Here is a 26,365-nt window from a genome sequence, read left to right on the forward strand (position 1 = left end):
ATTTCATATGGTGCAAGCTAATATATTTCCAGCACCTACAACACTACTTGACACATAGCAGGCACTAATAAAAATTATTGGAATGAATGAATATCATAGAAATCTGTGTACATGCTTATTTCCATTAGGGTAGGGCAGTTACCTCACACAGATTAGGTACATTTTGACTCTATTAATGAAATGATTAAGTAGAGCAAAGAAAATGATTCAAATAAAATTATAAAAGTAAAATGTCCAAATAAAATTAAATTCTAAATTAGCATACTCAAAATTTGTTAAATTACATTTTTATAGCCCTTTTACTTTAAAAATGGAAACTTTATAAATGCCAATGTGTCCAAAATTCCCAATTTAAAAATACATATTCAATAAAAACAAGTCCAAAGCAATTACCTTTCTCAGATTATATTCATTCGTAAACAGTCACTTGTGTATCTCCTTAGCGTTCAGGCACTGAGCTAGAAGAGTTTTATTTCCATGGACTAATGATCACCGTACAATATGATTTTAAATATTACGTGCAAAAACAAGGTGAGAAAATTATTTGTTTACCTGTTTTAATATGAAGGGGAGGAAGAACATTCACATTGTGAGGTGGCAAAATGCAAAGCAGCTGATTGGTGAAATAGGAAGCCATGAAGCGGGCCATGGACTGGACAACCCTCACCGCCGCCTCAGGATGAACGTTTCCAGTCACTCCAAACTCACAATGAGACTTCTCAGGAACTGCAGGATACACCAAATGACCAAAGGAGATTCTGATCAAACTATCAAAAGTAGTAATATTTAAGTTCCCAACATTATGCAAGAAGAAAATTATAATTACAACTTTTTTCTGAGATGAACACCCATGGCCTACACAAGTTAATTTATAATAGCTATCTACACTTCTTGAAGACAACAGAACAAAACTAATTAGCTCATAATTATGAGCACATACACTTAGGAACTCTTTTAACCTCAAGCTACTAGTTTTACCTAAAAACATGGAAGGATCTATACAAACAATCCAGCCATAATGGACTTGCAAGTTTAGCATTTCATTATTTATTTTCCCTACTTTCTTCCCTTTCTAATTTTCTTTCTTTAATGAAAGGAGGCAGGGTTTACTACAAAGATAATCTGAAAAGCACCAGAGCAGTGATTCTTCATGCTTTTTTCTGTACCATTAGGTCTGGATATTATGATATACTTCCATTAGTAAGAGTAAGTCCTTACCATAAGATTCTTCTGGGAGGTATGGACAAAAGGAACACGTGGAGTGGAGGGAGAAGGCAGGGGAGGGAGAGAGTTACATCACTATTTCTAGGGTGACTCTGATATAAACTAGTAGGAGCAAACATGTGTCATCCCTATTTGAAAATCAAAACTCAATAATATAAATTGGCATTCAGATATATGTAAATAAACAGTTAAAACTATTAAACACAGATAAATACTAAGTTAACATTAATTTTTATAGAATGTATGGCCCCAACAATGGCAAAGTATCTTTCTTTCTCAGAAGTCACTTGGGGGGAATTCCCTGGTGGGCCAATGGTTAGGACTCCGTGCTTCCACTGCAGGGGTCCCGGGTTTGATCCCTGGTTGTGAGAACTAAGATCCCACAAGCCACGTGGCACAGCCAAAACAAAAAAAAGAAAAAAAAGAAGAAGTCACTTGGTAGGTATTCACAATAATATTAAGTTCGATATGTGTATGGCCATTTCTATCTTGTCACTTCTTGGAAGCTTGTACCTGGTTTCCTCCGGACTTCACCCCATGCTCCTTTTCCCTTTGCTGATTTTGCTTTGTATCCTTTCATTGTAATGAATCATAGGTGTGAGTACAACTATACACTAGGCCCTGTGAGTCCTCCCTGTGAATCCCTGAACGTGGGGGTAGCCTTGGGGACTCCTGACCCAGTAGGGATATGATTAATATACTCTAAACAACTGTCATTAAAAATTAAAACAAATACATTACAATAGGTTCAACTTATCTTGAAATTTATTATCAAGTCATGACAATACTACCAAAAAAAAAAAAAAAAGAATATCAGTCAGTTAAAAAGTCACACATAAAAAAAAAAAAAAAAAAAGTCACACATAAAAGTCTTCCACTCATACACAGCTACCAGTCCTTTTGGAGGGCAATTTGACACCAGGCATCAAAAGTCTTAAAACCATGGATTCTCTTTGATCCTGTAACCTCATTTCTCAAAATTTAACCTAGAGATATTATTAGTAATGTTCACAAAAATTTATGTACACTACAGCATTATTTAAAACATCAATAGTAAATAGGTGGCACCAATCTAAAATGTGCAATAATGAGGAAAAGGCTTAATAGGTTTTTAAAAAGAATTATTTACATTGGAAAATATTCATAATATTAAGTTTAAAAGATTATAAAACAGAATATACATACATAAATGTATATAGACAAAAAAGGGTAGATTAAGTGAATTTATTTTCTTCTTTAAACCTTTCCATATTTCAAAATTGTCTAAAATGAACTTGTACTACTTCTGTAATGAACACAAACATTTAAAAAGACAAATATCACCAAAAGTAAGAAATCTATAAACAGTGGCTGCATATGACATCACTTATATGTGGAATCTAAAAAGATGATACAAATGAACTTATTTACAAAACAGAAACAGACTCACAGACCACGAAAACAAACTTATGGTTACTAAAGGGGAAAAGTGAGGGGGAGGGATAAATTAGGAGGTTGGGATTAACAGATACACACTACTATATAAAAACTAGATAATCAAGAAGGACCTACTGTATAGCTCAGGGAGCTCTACTCAGTATTCTGTAATAACCTACGTGGGAAAAGAATCTGAAAAAAAATGGATATACGTATAACTGAACCACTTTGCTGTATACCTGAAACTAACACAACATTGTAAATCAGCTACACCCCAGTATAAAATAAAAATTAAATTTTAAAAAAATGCAGAGAAAATATGAATACCAGAATAAAAATGTCATGGTATTCTACCATCTATCTCACCTCAAAACAAACAAAACAAGGGGCTTCCCTGGTGGCGCAGTGGTTGGGAATCCGCCTACCAATGCAGGGGACGCGGGTTCGTGCCCCGGTCCGGGAAGATCCCACATGCCACGGAGCGGCTGGGCCCGTGAGCCATGGCCACTGAGCCTGCGCGTCCAGAGCCTGTGCTCCGCAACGGGAGAGGCCACAACAGTGGGAGGCCTGCGTACCACAAAACAACAACAACAACAACAAAAAACAGTGGCTGAAGCCAAAGAAACCAACACTGTTCTGATAAACTAGTGAAAATCAAAGAAAGGGTTTTACGTAAGAGATGGGCCCCACTTCTCAAACTATTTTTAGAAGACTTTGTAAACTAACTTCTTTTGATCACTATTTTCCATCAGTAAAATGATGTTCTAAACCAATAATCAGTTATTAGAAAAAAACCAAAACAAACAAACTCCATTAGAGTCATGAACTCCATTTAGAAAGTTCTGATATATTGAGCCGTTCTGACACATTCATACGCATAGTATATATCTAATGGTCTACGACCGTATAACTATTATAACTATATTATGTGTTCATTCATATATATCTTTTACTCTGGTTACTGCTTAATTTAAATACACCTCTTTTAAAAAGGACAATCTAAATATTCTGCAGCCTATTAAGCAATTTTAAAAAGAATACCTCAGAAAGAGATTTTCATCACTTTACTAAACAACCTTAAGCAACCATTAAAGAAAATATAAACATATCAAGGAAAAGTACTTGGGTACCTGATATTATGTCTAACAAATAGGGATGTGATACAACAATTGTATCAGTTCAGCAGGCAATTACTGCTAAGCCTAGAGACCCAAATATTAAAAACAAACAAAAACATGATCCTTGCTACTGAGAAGCTGACAGTCCAAAATTTACCACAATAGGGCAGAGCAACCAACTTTTATGTATAAGCAATTTCATATCTACACTTATAAATACAAAGTATTAACATTAAACAAACTGATTTTTGAAAAGCATACCTGAACAATCTTCATCTTCTTTTACAGGTAGGTGGGACCATATCAGTATTTCTCTTACTAGCTGATCACATAATCCTTGAGCATCATTTAAATTATAGTTATAGAGGTGGCAGTACAAAAGGGAAAGATAATAGCGTATCTGAAGAAAACATATCCTTCTTCCTCCTTAAACAGGGAAGAATTACATTTACATTAAAAACATGTTAGCTAGGTAATGTTCTTGATCTGGGTGCTGGGTAGACAGGAATGTTCAGTTTATAAAAATTCATCAAGCTGTACATTCATGTTATGTGAACTTTCCTGTACCTGTTTTATACTTTAATAAAAAACAGGTAAGCAATATTTTGTTCTTTTTCATTTTAAGTTCTGAACAATTTTATTTTCTTTGATGAGGCCCTAGGATGACTAAGAATTTATCCAAAGAGAGGTGCACATCCTCCTTATCTCGGTACTAAGGTCCACTAATGACATCTATCTCAAGTACACATGGTATGAAACAGAAGGGAACATGCTAAAAATAAAAATTTTTTAAAAACCACACAAGAAATCATACAAATATCAGACCATCAAAGAGACTTTCCAAAGGAGAAGAAACACTATCCAATAAGATAGGAGTCCCTGACCACTGCCTTCAAACATCTGAAGGGTGCTTAGGACTGAGACTGCTGGCTGCCTACTCCTTATCTATTCTTTCTGAGTAAAAGAATTCTAATTTTATTTGAGGTTACAATGCACCCAGATCACAGTTTCTTGCTAGATGTGGCCATGTGAAAATATGACAAGTTCTGAACCAAGAGATAATATTGTATAGAACTGCTAGAAAAGCTGCTTAAAGAGAGGTAACTCAACTAGGAGGTACACCCTTTTCTTGTCCTTCCTGCCTTCCTCCTTTCTGTTAACTAGATTATGTACATGATGCCTGAGACTTCAGCACCCATCTTAACTCATGTAATGGCCTTAAGACTGGAAGCAACGCACTAAGGACGACGGTGTAGAAAAACTAAAGGAGCATGAGTCCTTGATGAGACCACAGAAACACCGAATCACCCCCAGACTATCAACTTCTGGCCTCATTTCCTAAGAAAGAGAAATAAACTTCTTTCTTGTTGAAGCCAGTTATTTTCAGTCTCCATTACAAGAAACCATACCAAATGGATACAGTTGGAAAATAAATTAAATGAAAAGGTCTACAATGAGACTCACTATGAAAACTTTTCTTCATGAGAACTTATCACCTTGAATGTCACTCTTCTTCATCCAGTTGGACAATCCCCAAATCTGAGAACTACATTAGACTTCAATCAACTACATTGATCAAACCTCTTAAATACCTGACAAATGTGACTTCTGTCCTCCAGTACTCTTGATGTTGCTTTGGTTCAGGACCTCCTCAACTAACTGTCTTGCTTCTAGGTAAAACCCACATCTCTACACCACATTCCTACAAATGGCCCTCCATAATGTACTGAAGTGATCTTTCCAAATGGCCTATATTTATTTGAAAAGTTCTTTTTCTTACATAAAGTATCTTAACTGACCCCACTGTCTTCAGGATAAAATCTTAATCCCATGGCACTGCAGAATATCTTCCTTTATCATCTGTTCTCTACCTCTCACTTTAGCACTCACCACCCTATCCTCAGTATTACACACATATTTCAAATAATCTGGTCCTGTTAAAACTACCTGCACGTTTACCAAACTGCTATGGTTTCCCATGCCTTTTTGCTTTAGGAATGCTATATCCTTTGTTAAACCATTCCCACTCCTTCAATTGGACAATTTTCACTCAATTTTAAATGCCAGCTCCTCCAGGTTTTCCCCAGACTGATGTTTGCACTCCAGCTCAGACTGTGTGCTTTCCCGGCACCTACCATAAAACATAATTAAAAACATGCTAGTTGTTTATGTGATCTCTCCTCCAGATTGTGGGCAACTTTAGGGTAAACTTGTTTATTTCAGTTATTCCTATTGCCTAATACACATAGCAGGCCCTCAATAAATACCGGTTAAGTAGATAAATTAATGAAACATACAAAGCCACATCAGTCAGAAAATAAATTTAATAATTGGCCAAACCTGACCAGGTAGTAGTTGCAGTCAAGGATAGCTCCAAGGTCACTACCTGAGAACCTCTGTCATCTTACTCATACCCTCAGCCCTATATCATAAAAGCTATCACCAGTTTCTAGAATCCACACCCCTAGATTCTCATCAAAACCTCGATGCAGGAGACCTTCCCTGTTGGTCCAGTGGTTAAGAAACCGCCTTCCAATGCAGCAGACACAGGTTCAATCCCTGGTCGGGGAACTAAGATCCCACATGTCACGGGGCAACTAAGCTGGCACACCACAACTTCTGAGCCTGCGAAACGCAACTACTGAGCCCATACGCTCCAGAGCCTGAGTGCCACAACTAGAGAGAAGCCCGTGTGCTGCAATGAAGATCCTGTGTGCCGCAACCAAAACCCAATGCAGTCAAATAAATAAATATTAAAAAAAAAACTCCATGTAGCCCATAATAAGTCTAACTCACAAGAAATTCTTTTTTTTTTTAATTTTTTAATCTTATTTTATTTTTGGCTGCGTTGGGTCTATGGTTGCTGCACGCGGGCTTTCTCTAGTTGCAGTGAGCGGGGGCTGTTCTTCATTGCAGCTTCTCTTTGTTGCAGAGAACGGGCTCTAGGGGTGCAGGCTTCCATAGTTGTAGCACGCAGGCTCGGTAGTTGTGGCATGTGGGTCTAGTTGCCCCATGGCATGTGGGATCTTCTCAGACCAGGGCTCGAACCGTGTCCCCTGCACTGGCAGGCAGATTCTTAACCACTGCGCTACCAGGCAGGTCCCACAGGAAATTCTTAAAGTTGAATTACTTAAGAACAGAGAGCCTTAGCTCCATGTTTCTATAAGTCTGTAATAAGGTGACAAATTATCTGACCCATAGTTTCTCATTTAGATACTTGCAGTGCACTAAATGACAAAATATATATTTTTTAAATTTGGGATTAAGTCTCATTTTTCTCCCTATCAACAATCAATCACAGGTTCCATCACTAATCAAAAAAAGGACAGAGGAGGCTTATCTATGGATAACAGAAAAAATTCTTGGTGCTACAATTTCCAAGACTAAGAATAATTTTAAATAACTATTTCTGACAGTAAAGGTACCTACAATATGTATTCTATTTGAGCATTAAGAAATTGTGAGCACTCAGAAATCTGAAATAATTTTGAAGCTCAACAGCATGCTAAAATATGGTCCTACCAATATTATGGCAAATATTATTTTTTAACACTCCCCTACCTTTCTCTTGGGTTTCTTGAAGAGCTTTCTTCCATAGTTGAACAGACTTTTCATATGATCCTAATAGGAAACACTCGTCCCCTACAAAGTTTTTAACCAAAAATTAGTGCTGGTTAATTAAATTCCTTTATAAACATGTACTTGTTTTAAAATTTAGTGGATACAACTCCACCAGAAATTATTTTGAAAAGCAAATAATTGCAACCAATTAATAAAATCAAAGTCCAACTAACTATATCACTTATTCCTGGAGTTAGAAATTGTTTATAAGATACTGACCATTGATAGATTTAAGTTCTAAGGTCTGGTTCAAGAGAACTCCAGCAGTCTGCAATTTAGCCTGTATATGACATAACAGGGACTTGACAGTAGATGCTTCATGTGTCATCTTTTCAGTTAACTGTATGTCATCTTCAGGAACTCTTTGACTTAATTGTGTTTGATACCATAAAGTTTTTCTGTACAATACTCTCCAGAGAACAATCAATCTGCACACAAAATCAGGTAATCATAAGAATCAAATTTCAGACTAGGGATAAGAATGAGTATAGCCTCCTCATTAGCCTTTTTATTCCTGCATGTATTCTTCACTGAGGTAATAACATGTATACAAACTGATCAGATTTAAATATAGCACAAAGTCCACGGATCAAAAAATGCATATTTTTAAAACTTTCATAAATGCTTTATGTACCTGTGGTCATTTTTCTATAGTGCTTATCTAAACCAAAATCCTTCAACAGTATCATGGATGCCCAAGACTAATAAAATATATGTGTTGAATAATATCTGGCATAAATTCTATAACATAAAATCTATAATGCTGAGTGCTAATGGGTACAAGGTTTCTTTTGAGGGTGATAAAAATATTCTGGAATTTGTGCTAATAGTTCTACAAGCCTGTGACTATACTAAAGATCACTGAATTGTACACTTTAAAATGGAGAATTTTACAGTATGGGAATTATATCTCAATTTTGAAAAATCTATAAAGCTGATGGTCTCCTAATATTAAAAGTCATTATACCTGTGTCCTGGCTGTTGAACAAAATTTAATACTTGAGGACGAATCTTGAAAGACGAATTCCAAGACCAGTTTTTCCAAGCACCACTATCTTGAAACATTTGAAAAATGGGTACCACCAATGAGTCTTGCTTTGCTGTTCTACTTCCATCAGTTGATGCTGAAATAACTTCTGGTTGAAGACTGTATACGCCATTTAAATGATCAGCTACCATTCTGAGTAAATGAAAACAGGCTAAAAGCTTCTTTGAGAATAACTGATTCTGTTGTTGCTGTGTCAGCAAAAGCTTTATAGTATTTGAGGTCAGCTTTACCAAATGTCCTACATCTTGTCTGTATCTCATATCCCAGTACTGGATTGATAAACACTGATGAAAAAGTTGAAAGATACAAAGTACCCATGCATTATGTCTTGGGCTCTTGCTTAAAAAAAGATCAAGTTTGGGGAAAGGACATTTTATAAATTGAAGAATGTACAAAAAATGAGTGATACAAACTACTGTGTAATTTAACATTAAATTTTTTTCTGTCACATTTTTTGAAATTCCTATAGTCCATGCTGCAAGGAGATTTTTCTGAACAGAATGCAGTTCTGTAACAGTTTTATCTGTCTCCTCAGTATTATCTTTTGCATGTATGGTATCAAACATAGAAGCAAATTCCAGTCTTCCTTCTTTGGCACTACTAAACAATAGATCCTTCTTTTGGTTCCAAAAAGAAAATAAGTTGTTTGGAAAATGTTCGCCTTCATTAGTTTCTTCGGCTTCAAAATCCTAAAACATGAGTGAAAAAAATTATACTTAATATCATTTGATTCCTTACAAGTAGAATCACTTTAGTGCTCTCAAATTTCTCTTCCCTTTAATGAAAGAAAAAGAAAATATGTTTCTTGGAATAAAGTCAATACGTAACTGTTCAAAGTAAATAAAATATTGTTACTAAGTACCTGCAAATCTGCTGTTTTTTCATTTAACTTCATTGTTTCTTCTGCCTGCAAGAATCTGGGAACAGTAGAATCAGCTAAATTTTCATTTCTGTGGTGTTTTAACAAGCTAGATCTTAGGGAATCCAGTGATTGCAAGTTCAGCCCTTGGTCTTTTGGCTATAGAAGAAAAAGATTTCCAGAGCAAAATGTTATTGATAATTGTAATACAAACAATTAAAACATCTACAGATAACTGTATACAATCCAAGGCTGTCAGTACAGTTTTAAATTTGAAAGGACTAAGAAGTCAACTTTTACTAATGGTACCAAAAAGCACTATACCTTAGACAATATCAAACTTTGGTATGTTTTCTCAAGCCTCTGTGTTGAATCAAGTAGAAGGGATCTCATGAGCATTGATGGAGACAGATTATCAAGAAATCGAAGGGTTGTGACCATGTATCCATCAGAAATAATGAGGTAGGGTAACCGTGAATGTGCTTTTATAGAAAATCTCTGTCTCATAGGGTCACTATCAGAAGCTGATGAATCTACAGAATTATCTGAATCTTGAAGTGTAAACTGCTGTGGTCTAGCAAACAAACACCAAAATTCAAGAATTAGTAAGAGAAAAATCTTAAAGGAAACAATTATGTTATTCCAAAGAAAAAACAATTAAAAGTTCCAGAATGATGAAAATGCAAGCAAATTAAATGCAAAAATATTAAATGTGCATATATCTATGAGGAAAACATAAGTGATTAAATAATACAGAGGTTTATGTGTTTTTTAAAAATTTTCCCAGCATTGTGGCACTTACTCTGTCTTGTTTTTAATGTAGTTTTATACAACCTTTTCCAGAAAATAATTGAGGCAGTTCATTTTTACTACTGAAGTTACCTTTCCTTCTTACTATCTATTTAAATATACTTATAAGAATATAATTAGGAGCTATAAGTATATTTGTTATTAAGGAGGAGAAAGAAAAGAAACAGGACATTTGGAGAGGATGGTGATAAGTATAATTTTATCAGCTTAAGATTAAATCTGACTGAGTTTCCACATAAGTGTAGTTATTTATTGTTATGGTGGTGTACCTGATTCTGATTACTTAATATCACTGATTATTAACTTTGGAGTTTTATACTATAAAGAGAATAGCAAAAATATAATTTTTTTTCTGGTTAGGAAACGAATCAAATATAGATTTTATTAGCCAAATGATCCACAATAGAAGATTGGTTTCAGAATGTACATGCTGTGAAATTTATAAAACCATTAAAAAGTGACTCCATGGGGCTTCCCTGGTGGCACAGTGGTTGAGAGTCCGCCTGCCGATGCAGCGGACATGGGTTCGTGCCCCGGTCCGGGAAGATCGCACATGCCGCGGAGTGGCTAGGTCCGTGAGCCATGGCCGCTGAGCCTGCGCGTCCGGAGCCTGTGCTCCGCAACGGGAGAGGCCACAACAGTGAGAGGCCCGCATAACGCAAAAAAAAAAAAAGAAGAAACTAATACTGTTATAAATGTTATATAAAATTTTTAAATTTAGAGGACAACACACTAAAATGCTAATAATTGTTATCTCTGAGGAATAGGATTACAAGTCTCACTTTCTACATTATTTAGTTTTGTAATATTTGATTTTTAAGTTTTTTTAAAACAATGAATATGTATTACTTTTGTAATCAAAAAAAGCAATCCATTTTGAAAGGCCCTAAATACTAATTTTAAAGGAAAATGTGAGGAAATTTAAGTCAATTATGAATCAGACCATAAGAAATAAGGAAAAACACTTTCACTGCACAAAGTGACAAGTTTTTCCATTAGAATTTTCTATTGCTAAAAATTAAGCAAAACTTTTTGCTAAATATAATCAAGGACACATCCCTCCTCAGTTTCTTTTCTATACAGCAAAGGGAATGGATTAATTTCAAAGACCTTTTCCAATGCTTCTGATTTGTAAATAGGTGTCTATATGTGTCTAGCCATATATAATAATATCAACATCAATAACAGCAAATATTTACTGAGCACTTATTTTATGCCAGAACTGTGTTAAAGCAATTTATAATTATTTATCATCTTACTTCATTCCCTCAACTCTAAGAGATTATTACTGTCATCTTCATTTCACAGTAAAAGAAACAGAGTCTTAAGAGTAACTTACCCAAAGTCACACAACTAATAAGTAGAAGAACCAAGGTTTGAATCTTGTTCTGACTCCAAAGCCAAAATGCTTCATGATCTCACAATTAAAAATTAAAATATGGCTAAATTCTAAAGTCTACTACCCATTTCCAACAACTTTTCTCCTTTTTCCCTCTGGGAGAAAAGTAGATACATATGCCAAGTTAATTTTTATCTAAGTGCTCTGCTTTTGAAACAATAAAAGATATATCACACTTCTATTAATTTTTATATCAAAGAAGTTACTTTTTTTAGTGCTACTGAATATTTAAATAACATATACTTACATAGTCACCATGTCAAATTTTCACCAGGATTAAGCCACAAAAAGAAACAGAAGAAAACTATAAATAAGAAGCGGATATTGAGATGACAGACTCAAAGAAAGAATAAGACAATTTGAAAGATGAAATTGTATTAAAAAAATACACAGTAAAGTAATACCAAAAGAGAAAAACTTCTGTGAATAAATTAAAACAATTCAAATGTCTCACCTATATGTTATTAGTGGGTGAAGAGGAATAAATTCTGCTGGCCCAAATTCTATAGAGCAACCAAATGTAATTAACGTTAGCAATTCACCTTGGCAGGTCAATAAAACCAGGGAGCCACGTTTTAACACACAAGCCAGAAAAAGACTATCATGAGTCCAGCTGATATCACCTACCCAGTAGGACCTAGAAAAAGCAAGACAATATGTTTAGAAAGGACTCTCTACAATGCCTTTGACAATTTATAATGGCCAAGAAGGGGTGAGACGCTTCAAAAAATAAGGTCAAAAGAATGAATAGTAGGCAAATGTCACATACATTTCATGTATTTTACTTCCCAGAAAAAAAGTTAAGAAAAAAGGAGTTTGCTCATAAACATCTACTCCATACAACATACAAATTAGAAATTTACTTAGATTCATAAGTAAATCATAAGATGAAAATAAGACCTAACAAAGTAAAGTTTTTGTCACTTACATTATAATTAGAACAACTTCTAATCCTAGTGGTGTCCAAAACTAAGATCTACTGGTAGATTTGAAGGTCAATACCACACCTGTCTTCTCTGCAGCCTGCCAGAGCTCCACTCAGTAGCAGACTCTGTCTTCCTAAAGCCATCTTTACTACTCCTTAACTATCTGATAATATTAATGTTTCTTTCATGGAGACAGAAAAGTAGCTCCTCCTCATGTGAATGATGGACACCCTAAGTCAAACAGACCACTGAACTGAGACTAGTAATTCTTCTAGAAAGGAAATTTTGGGGAGAGAAAGAAAATAAAAAGGCAAGGCTGGATGAACCTGAAAACTTTGGAAATTCAGAGAGCAGCAGAGAAAACAATTCAGAATAGGAACTTAGGAGGATCCAAGAGGAAATTTTCCTACCCTATAATCCTTCATAGGTCCACTTGCCATCCAAAATCACCACTTATGGTACTATCCACCCGTATGCAGAGAATGCTAACTTTGTTTAAAAAGCTAGAAACACCTCAGCCTGAGTATATAATGGTCTTCCCAACCCAGGTTTTTTCATTTCAGCCTCTCTAACTTAGCCCAGTATTTCTCTACCCAGTCATAATTCAACTCCTCCCAAGATAACATCATCTATCTAAATATCTATTTAGACACCTACTGAATTATCAGTGCCTTAAACTTATTAAACTATTAAAAAAGAAAATAAAAACACTATTTAGAAATACAAAAGAACCCTTACCTGATAAGTGTAGCTGGAACCACAGGATTCTTATTACTACATCCTTTAAGGCTACCACAGAGTGTAACAAAATTCAGTGTGTTTATAAATAATACCTGAGTTGCCTAGAAAGAAAAAAAAAAAGATTAAAAAAACCATTAAAATTATTTTACTTATAATTCTGAAGACCTAGAGATCTATTATATCAATGAACTACCCAGTCTTTGCCAACTGGAAAGATAATACTGACCACCTATAACTTTTCTCTCTTTTATACTACATTTTAAGAATATCAGTTACCACTTTGCCCTTCTTTCTTCCTTTTCCATTATCCTCTTTTCATCTCTGAAGGCCAAATTCTGAAAATTACGGCAGCTAATGTAAATAACTTTACCAATTTACAATGTCGAGGTGGATCAGAAAACACCAATTTAAAGAATATAAAGTAATATTAAGGGAAAAAACTATACTCGGGGAAAAAAATCTCAAAACTGAACTAAACTCTCTCTTTTACAGGTTACTTCCAAGATAGATTATATTTACTGACCTTTGGGTCTTTCTGATTAAGAGTTACTGCCAGGGTAATGCCATCTCTTGAAAATGCAGAAATTAGAGCTCCTCTTGACTTTACTGATTCACATTTAGGAATCAGACTGCACAGAAGGCAATCTTGTTGTGCCCACTGAACATCGTAAGTCAATGATCTAAGTAGTGAAATAATTGAAAACAGAAAGTATAGTAACTTTTAAATTAATATATACTTCATTACAAAAAATTAAAGGGTCCAACTAAATTCGTACATGTGCACATATATTTGGGGTCTCGTAGCAACTGTTCACAAGTTTCATCCAGGACACAAAAGAGCAATTGCTAGTTAAACAAGGTCCATATCAGAGTTTTGTTAATAACAGCATGTTCTGTAGCCAGCCCCAAAAACATCTGCATCCACTAAAAGTTTAGATACACATATTTCTACATTATTACAAACATTTTTACAGGTATTAAATAGGTGAGAAGAGGGGATTTTTAGGATAGTGACAATGTTCTATATTTGATATGAGGATGGTTACAGGCATATGTACATTTATCAAAGTCCACCTAGTTGTACATTTAAGATTTGTTCATTTTACTTTATATAAATTATACCCAAATAGAGTACTGCTAGCATAAAAAAATAAAGAAAATAAACAGAAAAAAAAAGCCTCACTATTTTACTAAATCTTAGTCACTATATGCTTTTAACGCATTCTTTCTATTTCATTGGGCTTTTTAAAATAAATAAAATTACTTTTAATTGAAAAAATACTTGAGCATTTAAAAAGTACAGTAGTAAATTCAAGTTATTTCCTTTTCAAAATTCAATTGATTTAGAACATCCCTGGTGGCACAGTGGTTAAGAATCCGCCTGCCAATGCAGGGGACATGGGTTCGAGCCCTGGTCTGGGAAGATCCCACGTGCCGCGGAGCAACTAAGCCTGTGCGCCACAACTATTGAGCCTGCACTCTAGAGCCTGTGAGCCACAACCACTGAGCCCACGAGCCACAACTACTGAAGTCCTCACACCTACAGCCCATGCTCCGCAAGAAGGGAAGGGACTGCAATGAGAAACCCATGCACTGCAACGAAGAGTAGCCCCCGTTTGCTGCAACTAGAGAAAGCCCATGTGCAGCAACAAAGACCCAATGCAGCCAAAAATAAATAAATAAATTTATTTAAAAAGAATTCAACTGAATTACTTTTCAAAGGAGTTATTTTTATAGTCTTAAGACAAGTAAGACCATAGTCTGTCTGCCTTACCTTTTATGTGTTCTTGATTCCAAGAAGGGAAATAAAATAAAAACAAGAAAAACTTTCTATAATAGACATTCAAAATGAAAACTAAAGAAACAGAACAATACTTACAGGAAGAAAGAATCTGTAAAGCCTCAGAAGCTGATATTCACATTTCACTTACTAATCTTATTACGTATTTATGGGCCAAAAGATAACAATGTTTTAAAAGGGATAGAGGGACCTCCCTGGCAGTCCAGTGGTTAAGACTCCATGCTTCCAATGCAGGGGGCACAGGTTCAATCCCTGATAGGGGAACTAAGATCCCACATGCTGCATGGAGCGGCCAAAAAAAAAAAAAAAAAGCAGATAGAAAACTAGGAAGAAGGAAACATTTATCTCACCTTATAGATGTAAATACATTTTCATGCCACCGAATTGCTAGAAATGTTAACTTCAGGCATTCCCCGGAATAGAAAGTAAATGAACACAAGCAGCAGTCTCCAAATAACTGTAGATAAATTTAATATACTTTAGCATATAATTAATCTGAAAATAAATCAAGAGGACCTAGAGATTGTCATACTGAGTGAAGTCAGACAAAGAAAGAGAAATATCGTATGATATAGCTTATATGCGGAATCAAAGAAAATGATACAAATGAACTTATTTACAAAACAGAAACAGACTCACAGACTTAGAGAACTAATTTATGGTTACCAGGGGGTAAGGGTGGGGAAGAGGAATAGTTAGGACGTTTGGGATTCACATATACACACTGGTATGTTTAAAATAAATAACCAACAAGGAAAAAAATAAAATAAACTAACTAAACTATAAATAAAATAAACTAATCCCTGAAAGAACAGCAAAAAAAAAAACAACCAAACAAAAAAAACTCCACATATTTCTCATCATAAATAAAATAAATGAAACATATCAAGAGCCTGCTCATATTTTTACTCTTAACATGTAGCTGAACATTAAGCTAAAGACTAAGTAATTAATTTCTGAGCCACAGGCATATCTCAAATGGGAAATCAAGGTGCAGTTTACTCTCTTAAGAAAACACGGCCTTTACTCTGGCTACAACTGGAAATATTCTAATATATTTATTTTTCTCTTCTTTTACAGTTACATATTATGTATTTATTTTTAATTTATTTATTTTATTTATTTGGCTGTGTTGGGCCTTAGTTGTGGCATGCGGATCTTCGTAGCAGTGTGCGGGCTTTTCTCTAGTTGTGGCTCATGGACTTTAGAGAGCACAGGCTCAGTAACTGTGGCTCTCTGACTTAGCTGCCCTGCAGCATGTGGGACCAGGGATCGAACCCACGTCCCCTGCATTAGAAGGCGGATTCTTAGCCACTGGACCACCAGGGAAGTCCCTATAGTTACATATTATTTAAGTTAGGGCACTACCCATGGGGTGGAGGAAAACAACAAAAGTTCAAAATGCAATTTCTAACAATAGTAGATTGGGTAATAAAATGTTGGTCCATACATACAAAGAGTATCATGCAGCTATTCTGAATGCTTTTAGTTAATGAACGTGTTATTTCCTGGGATTTAAATGGCTTACTTAATATCCCTAATTCTAGCTTTTTTAAAAATCCTTCCAACAAATATTTATTTGTTTATTATTGGAATATAGTTTCTTTACACTGCTGTGTCAGCTTCTGCTGTAGAGCAAAGTGAAACAGCCACATGTATACATATATCCCGTCTTTTCTGGATTTCCTTCCCATTTAGGTCACGACAGAGCACCAAGTAGAGTTCCCTGTGCTATACAATAGGTTCTCATTAGTTATCATTTTATATTTAGAAGTGTATATATGTCAATCCCAATCTCCCAATTCATCCCACCACCCCCTTCCCCCTTGGTATCCATCAATACATTTGTTCTCTACATCTGTGTCTCTATTTCTGCTTTGTAAATAAGATCCATTTTTCTAGATTCCACATATATGCGTTAATATACGATATTTTTCTCTTTATTACAAAACTAGTTATATTCTAAAACTAGGGAAAAGTATAACTAGGAAGCTCTAAGTTCAAACCATTTTTAATACACATCTTTTAAAATGTGACCAAGAAATATAAAAATACCTTTTCCGTGATAATTTCACCATTACTATGACAATTAATGATGCCTGGAGATATATAGCTATGCCATTACACACTCTGCTCAACAGCTTCCCAGATGGTGTCTGTTCTTAGAGTCTGAGATCTCCACCACTTCTATAATACCCTGTCTGATTTGGATTTTACCTCATTTTTTATAAAGACAGCATGCACTACAGCTTCTTTATCTTCAGTGGAAGGCAAATGAACTGCTTCTTCAGGTATGATCTGGGACCATTGGCCCACCAATGAAGGGCTTTTAGAAGATAAGATATTCTTGAATTCCAAATGTTCCCAAAGAAATATGCATCCAGAAGGAGTTATAAGCAGAACTCTTTTCCCATTGCCAGATACATACAAGTACAGTCTCAATGAGCTTGCTAGAAAACAACAAAAAAAAGTAATTACACCTCTGAAGTCTGAATTCCCACAAAAAAGTACAAATTTTATCTATTCTGACAATAAGGAACCTAAATGATGTTTCCATTCAGAATGTAAAACTAAGGCACTAGTAATAAACTAAAAGTACAAATTATAATAACATTTATCATGTACTCATATGTGATATTAGGAACCCACTGTTATCACAGATATGTAAGGCATGCCAGATTTTTCTTCAAGATGAACCTAATTGTCACAAATAAACACCACCAAAAAAATACTTACAGATATAAGGAAAAATACATATATATACAGATATATATATTTACACAGAGATATATTTCTTTTCTCCTATATATCAAGTTAAACCAATTTAAACAAATAAAAATCTCCCACCTACTGCAGCTTTAATCATTTCTTTAGGCTTTTCAGTTGCTTGTATAGTTTTCAAACAATCTTGATCTTTGTTCCAGAGGAAAAGCTCCCCTGTAGCAAGTACCCCAGCCAGCCAGGCATCTGCTTCCAAAAAGGAAACGCAATACTTATAATCTAACATTTCCCTTAATATTACTCCCAAAATTATTTTTTAAAATACAGTTAATCTAGTCTTTTGAAAATATCAGTACTACTTAACCATTACTGGACGTTGTTAGGACTGTAACATCCTTCAACAAAGGCTGGAGACTGGGAATTTTCTTCTTTGTCCTTCCTGATAGCAAATTAATTTCATTTATGAATTTATCATCCAAAAGAAAAACAGCTTCATTTTCCTAAGAGAAGAAACATGTGAGAGACTTAAGAGATGCCAGAAGTTAATTCAGCCTCTTACCTAAGTAAGTTATCCCAGAAAAGAAAACAAAGTGACATTTAAGAAAGATCGTATATTTGTAACCTGAAGATTTTTCATTCTATCTTAAAGTACCTCTTACTAGAATTACTAGGTAGGATGACCTAACAGTTGCACTGAGATTTCTTTGGAGTTTAAAATTATAGGAGTGTCTTCCAATTCTGCTAGCCCAAACTGAGTTACCTGTTGTTATCTCATCAATCTGAACAGTAGTATGGGTAAGTTTTAAATTATCTACTTAGATTAAAATAGACATGGCTTCTCATTTCTGAAGCAGTGTCATGCTGCTCCTAGACTTCAGTTTTAGAAAACATCGAGAAAATGATCTGAGCTTACTGGAAACCTTCCAATTGGACACCACGCTGCTTCATCACCTGTGTGGGCATTCCAAGATTCACCAGGACACAAAACTCACCAAACATGTGCTTTTGCTCAAAAAGACCCTGTAGCTGGTAGTTTGCAGAGTGAAAGCCATGCTCATCCTCAACAATTGCAGAGAGGTCTTCTGGCTGTGCAATCTCAAAAACTGGGACTTGCAGGGCGAAGACATTATGTCCCAGCATTCCCAGGAGAGCACAGCAAATGAGAGTGAGGATGATACATCATCCCAGGTCTCCAAGAGCAAAGCAACAGAGGACTGTGAAGAAGATTAAGCAAGTTTATGGAGAAAAGGAGCAAGAGAGTGATGAGAGTGGTGGCAACTCTGATTAGACCACAGAAAGACTGATGCTCCCTCCCCATCTCTGCCAGCCTGTTACCACACAAATACACAAAACCCTGCTCAGTAGGCAGGTGATCCTTCTACAGATGATATTGTATTTTGTGAAGGCCATAGAACATTCTTTGATCTTAGAGGCAAAGCACACAGTTAACACATATTAGAACTGATATTGTATGATTAAAGAAAAACCTACCTGTCCCAACCAGGAGACTCGTGGCCAGGGTTTTTTCTGCTTGATACTCGTTGAAGTCAAAACTTCTAATCTTATCTCCATGCTTGCTGAGATATCAATGACCAATTAAGTCAAAAGTCACAAGATGCTGTAAAAATCAAAACAAACAAAAAAATGATAATAGCCCATAATACTGAGGATCTTAATTGAGAATTTTCATAAAGTTTTAGTAGATTACTTTTTCATCAGCTCAAGTTAACTCTTTTTAAGGTAAGATGCTGACAATTTATTCAGTATCTCATCTTGAATAGTCAGACAAAATGTATTTGCTTTTCGACAAGTTATTTCTCAGACTATGAAGATAAACATGAACTAGGAGAACATCTTGACAATATAGTTTCTATGTGATTTGATTTTCTCAGTGTGGCAGGTTGTATTTTCCAAAGATGGCCACAAAAATACCTCCCACCCCATATGCTCTTCTTACACTACGACCTTAATACTCCTCTCATTGAGAGCTCTGGTCTATGCCTCATCCCTTGAATTTGGGTGGTTTTTGACTACTTTGACCAAGAGTAAAATGGAAGTGATGCTATGCACTTCCCAAGGCTAGCTCATATAAGGCAATACAACTTTTACCTTACTCTATGGAATAATCACTCTTGAAGCCTTCAATCACCACATAAACAGTCAAACTGCCCTAAGTCACAGAGCTGTAAGAAAGCCCAAACTAGCTGACATAAAAATGAAGCCCTGAGATAACATGAAGATGCCCAGCAAGTCCCCATGCTGGTTGTGGGGATAGTTGTGGTAGAGGCCATGAACAGTTTGTCAGAGCCCTATTTGGGTGAGGGAAGCATAATCTTGGGTGAATGGTCCATTCTTGAGTGAATCTTGGGAGGATGCTCACGCAGTGGAAGAGCCTGGCACAGTGTATTGGAGCCAGGCACAGTGAGGACACAGAAGCCATAATGAAAGGGATCCCATAGACCAAACTGAGGACAATTTAAGCATCAAAACAATTACATTAATGGATTTAAAATCCATGGAATAGGGACTTCCCTGGTGGTCCAGCGGGTAAGACTCCACACTCTCAATGCAGGGGGCCCAGCTTCAGTCCCTGGTCAGGGAACTAGATCCCACATGCGTGCCACAACTTAAGAGTTCGCATGCCACAACTAAAGATCCTGCGTGCCGCAACTAAGACCTGGCGCAGCCAAAATAATAAATAAATAAATAAATATTTAAAAATAATAAATAGGGGGCTTCCCTGGTGGCACAGTCGTTGAGAGTCCACCTGCTGATGCAGGGGACACGGGTTCGTGCCCCGGTCCAGGAGGATCCCACGTGCCACGGAGCGGCTGGGCCCGTGGGCCATGGCCATTGGGCCTGCGTGTCTGGAGCCTGTGCTCCGCAACGGGAGAGGCCGCAACAGTGAGAGGCCCGTGTACCGCCAATCAATCAATAAATAATAAAATCCATGGAATAAAATAGGAAACCATGAATCCATATAATAAGTAAATTAATAAATTGAACATTTGATGAAAAATGGTATATTTACATTGTTTCAAAATATCTCCCTATAAAATACTCATTAATTACAAAAGAGAAAAAGTAACTTTACAATGAAGGAACCAGGCAGATTCCATTTTGTCTAGTGATCAAAATGAAAATTATCAGAATGGGACAAATGGAAATCACGTGCCACCTAATAGTTAAAATGAGAAAAACATCTCTGTGACATATGTACAGAGGAACACAACCTGAATCTAATCACAAGGAAATATCAGGCAAACTCAAACTGAGGGACATTTTACAAAATAACTGATCTGTAACCTTCAAAAATTTCAAGTTTATGAAAGTTTTAAAAAGATTGAGGAACTGGTTCCAAACGGGAAACTTGACAACTAAATGCAGTCAGTAATTGTAAATTTATCCTTTCACTATAAAGGACAATATGGGACAACTGGAAAAACCTGAATAGGAAGAAAAACTGAGGATTAGATGGTTGTAATAGATGAATGTTAATTTTGTGATTTTGATGGTTGTCTTGCAGTTATATAGGCAAATGTCCTTCCTTGTCTGTAGAAAGTAGATACTAAAATATTCAGGGGTAAGAGAATATCAGTTGTCACTCTCAAGTGGTTCATGAAAAAAAGTTCTTTGTACTCTATTTGAATTTTCGTGTTAAGTTTGTGACTGTTCCAAACTGAGTCTTTTTAAAATTTTTAATATTGTGAAATCTTGAACAATGATGGCATTTGGTCATTGGTCTGGATTGTATTTAATCACAGCCTTATTCCTTTTTTTTTTTTTTTACTTTTATTTACATTTATTTTTTTGTGGCATTTATTCCTGGGCTGTAAGTTTTTGTTTCTTCAGTTTCTTCTGGGATATCTTTTTCTTCTGTGCAACCTCCTCTTCTGGTTTAGGAACAATCTGTTCTTCAGTAAGGATCATCTCAATGTGGCAGGAAGAGCTCATGTATGGGTTGATCTGACTATGAGCTCTGTAAATCCTGTGCCACATCTTGGGGGCTTTGTTCACCTGGTTGTGCTCAGTGACCAGAGAATCTACATCTAAGCCCTTAAGTTCAGCATTTTTGAGCATCTGCAGTAAAAATTCAAGACTCTTTTTGGGTCACCGACCCCGCATCCAGCCGCACTGTTTGTCCTGGGCACACCTACCAACTCCACCACTGTAAAAATGAAATGGCACACATTGCTTCTTTAAAGTAACATCCTTCAGATGCTTGGTGGCTTTTCGGATATGCATACTCTTAATGTACTGGGCAGTTTCCTGAGTGTTCTTAAAGTGAACACAAAGGGCTTCCCTGGTGGCGCAGTGGTTGAGAGTCCGTCTGCCGATGCAGGAGACGCAGGTTCGTGCCCCGGTCCGGGAAGATCCCACATGCCACGGAGCAGCTAGGCCTATGAGTCATGGCCGCTAAGCCTGCGCGTCCGGAGCCTGTGCTCCACAACGGGAGAGGTCACAACAGTGAGAGGCCCGCGTACCGCAAAAAAAAAAAAGCGAACACAAAGATTTGAACCTCTTGATTTGCATGATTTTGTGGGGTTTTCTGGGTCAAGGGAATAGCGAACCATTTTTAGGGGTCACTTCAGACCACTTTATAGCCTTATTCTTTCTTTTTTTAAAAAATTCTATCTTCCTAATTCTTTTTAGTTTACGAAATCCAAAAAACTGACAAAGGATTAATCTCCAAAATTTATAAGCAGCTCATGCAGCTCAATAACAAAAAAACAAACAACCCAATCCAAAAATGGGCAGAAGACCTAAGCAGACATTTCTCCAAAGAAGATATACAGAGTGCCAACAAACACATGAAAGAATGCTCAACATCACTAATCATTAGAGAAATGCAAATCAAAACTACAATGAGATATCATCTCACACCAGTCAGAATGGCCATCATCAAAAAATCTAGAAACAATAAATGCTGGAGAGGGTGTGGAGAAAAGCGAACCCTCTTACACTGTTGGTGGGAATGTAAATTGATACAGCCACTGTGGAGAACAGTATGGAGGTTCCTTAAAAAACTACAAACAGAACTACCATATGACCCAGCAATCCCACTACTGGGCATATACCCTGAGAAAACCAGAATTCAAAAAGAGTCATGTACCAAAATGTTCATTGCAGCTCTATTTACAATAGCCCGGAGATGGAAACAACCTAAGTGCCCATCATCGGATGAATGGATAAAGAAGATGTGGCACATATATACAATGGAATATTACTCAGCCATAAAAAGAAACGAAATTGAGCTATTTGTAATGAGGTGGATAGACCTAGAGTCTGTCATACAGAGTGAAGTAAGTCAGAAAGAAAAAGACAAATACCGTATGCTAACACATATATATGGAATTTAAGAAAAAAAATGTCATGAAGAACCTAGGGGTAAGGCAGGAATAAAGACGCAGACCTCCTAGAGAACGGACTTGAGGTTATGGGGAGGGGGGAAGGGTGAGCTGTGACAGGGCGAGAGAGAGTTATGGGCATATACACACTAACAAACGTAGTAAGGTAGATAGCTAGTGGGAAGCAGCCGCATGGCACAGGGATATTGGCTCGGTGCTTTGTGACAGCCTGGAGGGGTGGGATAGGGAGGGTGGGAGGGAGGGAGACGCAAGCGGGAAGAGATATGGGAACATATGTATATATATAACTGATTCATTTTGTTGTGAAGCTGAAACTAACATACCATTGTAAAGCAATTATACTCCAATAAAGATGTTAAAATGAAAATAAAACTATTAAAAATTTAAAAAAATTTTTAAAAAACTGAATTTATTTGGTATTATTAATGCCATCTTTAATAATAGCTGAATTTTTAAAAATAAAATAAGCTTTAAATGAAAGACTATTCAAATACAGCACAGAATGACCTATTAAGATGCTAACCACCCTCATATTTTATACTGTAACGTTATGTTTTTCAATTCCTCAGAACGGTAATATTCCAGATGACTGCTTCCTTAGACACTTTATTTTTAAGTAATTTATTTAAAATAAATAAATAATTTCAAATATTTATTTTTAAATTTTTAAATATAAATATTAAAATCATAAATAAAATTAATTCTTTAAAAAGCGCTAACCAAATGCAAGAGGAATAATGGCATTAGAAAAGCATTATTTGCAGCTCCCAATGAAATAACAGATCTAGTCAATAGTATCAGTGGCTGCTAAAACTATTAGGTGAAAGTATATGGGTAACTCTATAACAGGTGGACTGACATGCCCTAAACCCACTAATGAATCCTTTTTTTTTTTTTTTTTGCGGTACGCGGGCCTCTCAGTGTTGTGGCCTCTCCCGTTGTGGAGCACAGGCTCCGGACGCGCAGGCTCAGCGGCCATGGCTCACAGGCCCAGCCGCTCCGCAGTACGTGGGATCTTCTCGGACCGGGGCACGAACCCGTGTCCCCTGCATCGGCAGGTGGACTCTCAACCACTGCGCCACCAGGGAAGCCCGAATCTTTTTTTTTTTTTTTAACATCTTTATTGGAGTATAATTGTTTTACAATGGTGTGTTAGTTTCTGCTTTATAACAAAGTGAATCAGCTATACATATACATATATCCCCAAATCTCTTCCATCTTGCGTCTCCCTCCCACCCTCCCTATCCCACCCCTCTAGGTGGTCACAAAGCACCAAGCTGATCTCCCTGTATTATGCGGCTGCCACTAATCAATCTTAAAATTACTAACAGTGAGACAAATAGACATTGTATTCCCCGTGACATGATGCTTTGTAGACAGGAAGTACACACAGCCATCTATGAAATATTCTTACAAAGACAGAAAATTAAAAACTGAACCTGAATCTGTGTCTGAATCAAACTACCAGCTGACAAGAAATAAAGAGAATGAAGGAACATATTAAACACACCAGGAGAATAAAATCAACCAAATTGAGAATGTAAAAAACTCTATAGGATAAATGATGTATACGTATGTATATGGAGAAAAGGATATATATATATATATGTATACACACACACATATATATATACATATATATATATAAAAAGAGAGGCTCAGTAGCTGTGGTGCACGGGCTTAATTGCTAGCGGCATGTGGGATCTTCCCGGACCAGGAATCGAACCTGTGTCCGCTGCATTGGCTGGCGGATTCTTAACCACTGCACCATCCAGGAAGTCCTCTGTATAGTTTTGACTTCTGTAATTATGTTCATTAAAACAAGAGGGTCTTCCCTGGTGGCTCAGTGGTTGAGAGTCCACTTGCCGATGCAGGGGACACGGGCTCGTGCCCCCGTCCGTGAAGATCCCACATGCCGCGGAACGGCTGGGCCTGTGAGCCATGGTCGCTGAGCCTGAGCGTCCGGAGCCTGTGCTCCGCAACGGGAGAGGCCACAACAGTGAGAGGCCCGCGTACTGCAAAACAAACAAACAAAAAAACAAACAAACAAAAAAAAACACATTGGCGAAAGCAGTTTCAAGAGAATCCAACTGACATGTACACACTGCTATATTTAAAATGGATAACCAACAAGGACCTACTGTATATAGCTCAGGGAGCTCTGCTCAATTAAAAAAAAAAAAAGAGAGAGAGAAAAATCCAAGTTGTTCTGTTTCCACCACAGACGAGTCTAAAAAATCGCGTCCATTCCTCCGTGCTCAATTTATCACCCACTAAGGTCAAACACAGGAGCTTCCCCACTTCGCACAAGTCATCCCCAGGGGACCCCTCTGAGATTCCCTACCCGACCCTGCGGGGCAGCGCCGCCCTCTGCCCCGAGAGGTGCCACCGTGGTGCCCACCCGAGACAGGGCGGGAGCTGCAGGACCCCGGTGCGGGGCCGAGGTCTGGCCCGAACCGGACGTCGTTCCCAGCCATCCGGAGGGCGACCCGGGCCCCTCGGAGCCGCCGAGCCTCCGTCAGGCTGAGCGTGCGGCGGCCGGAGGACGACCCCGGGGAAGCTGGGGGACCGGGAAGTGGTAAAGGACGAGGGGGCTGGGTGCGGCGGGGTATGGCGGGGCTGGGGAGGTCGCGAGCGCGCAACACTAGAGGGGGTGAGGGGGACGAAGGAGCCCGAGGACCCCGCGGGCCGGACAGCGTGGGGAAGAGGCTGGGGCCGTGAGGGGCAGGAATCTGCGGGCAGTTACCTCCGCCAGGGTCCAGCCCGTCCGGGGAAGGAGAAGCGCGGAGAGGCAGAAGGCGAAGCCGGCAGCGCGGGGCAAAGACCTGAGGGTGACTCCCGAGGGCCCAGCCGCCGGCGCAAACGCGAGCCTGCGCCCTGGCGACGGCGGAGGTGGGGGAGGGGACGCGAGCGAGCGGTGCCAGTGCGCCTGCCCCGAGCCGGCCGGGAGCGCGGGCGGGAAGCTGGACGTGCTCCTCCCTCCTCTTATCCTCCGGGTCTCCTCGGGTTTCCCCCCGCCCCTTCCTCTCAGCGGTCCCGCGTCCCCTCCGCTCGGCCGCTCCTCCTCCCGTTCCCGGTCTCCTCCTAAGCTTCTGCGGGTCCTTCTGTGTTCACCGACCCCATGCGTTCCTCAGACACTCGCCTTTGAGTGCCCAGGCGATGCGCGGCGCTCTACAGGAAACCGTTTAGTAACCGACTAAGATGTAAATCACGGGATGTCAGCACCCTAGTGGAGACCTCTAGAGACCTGGGAATGAACGGGTTGTACACTGCCCTCCACGGATCAAGTGGGCAACTTAAAGCGCTAAGGAA

General features: G+C 37.7%; 1 protein-coding gene across 1 annotated transcript in view; it reads right to left on the bottom strand.

Moving 5' to 3' along the window:
- The window catches only part of CPLANE1 (ciliogenesis and planar polarity effector complex subunit 1), a 130,664-nt gene extending 104,730 nt beyond the window's left edge, over positions 1-25,934 (bottom strand). Inside the window, exons 1-16 of the mRNA XM_060146967.1 lie at positions 25,800-25,934; positions 19,176-19,302; positions 18,049-18,184; positions 17,811-17,930; positions 17,181-17,413; positions 15,314-15,420; positions 13,686-13,842; positions 13,160-13,263; positions 11,950-12,132; positions 9,611-9,860; positions 9,290-9,445; positions 8,347-9,116; positions 7,599-7,807; positions 7,320-7,400; positions 4,020-4,184; positions 553-726 (exon numbers count right to left, since the gene is read on the bottom strand). Of these exons, the coding sequence (XP_060002950.1) occupies positions 553-726; positions 4,020-4,184; positions 7,320-7,400; positions 7,599-7,807; positions 8,347-9,116; positions 9,290-9,445; positions 9,611-9,860; positions 11,950-12,132; positions 13,160-13,263; positions 13,686-13,842; positions 15,314-15,420; positions 17,181-17,413; positions 17,811-17,930; positions 18,049-18,184; positions 19,176-19,256 (2,926 nt within the window). The 5' untranslated portion in view covers positions 19,257-19,302; positions 25,800-25,934. The remainder of the gene's footprint in view (positions 1-552; positions 727-4,019; positions 4,185-7,319; positions 7,401-7,598; positions 7,808-8,346; positions 9,117-9,289; positions 9,446-9,610; positions 9,861-11,949; positions 12,133-13,159; positions 13,264-13,685; positions 13,843-15,313; positions 15,421-17,180; positions 17,414-17,810; positions 17,931-18,048; positions 18,185-19,175; positions 19,303-25,799) is intronic.
- Positions 25,935-26,365: the final 431 nt, after the last annotated feature.

Source organism: Lagenorhynchus albirostris, chromosome 3 (genome assembly GCF_949774975.1).
Source record: "Lagenorhynchus albirostris chromosome 3, mLagAlb1.1, whole genome shotgun sequence".
Taxonomy (NCBI): domain Eukaryota; kingdom Metazoa; phylum Chordata; class Mammalia; order Artiodactyla; family Delphinidae; genus Lagenorhynchus; species Lagenorhynchus albirostris.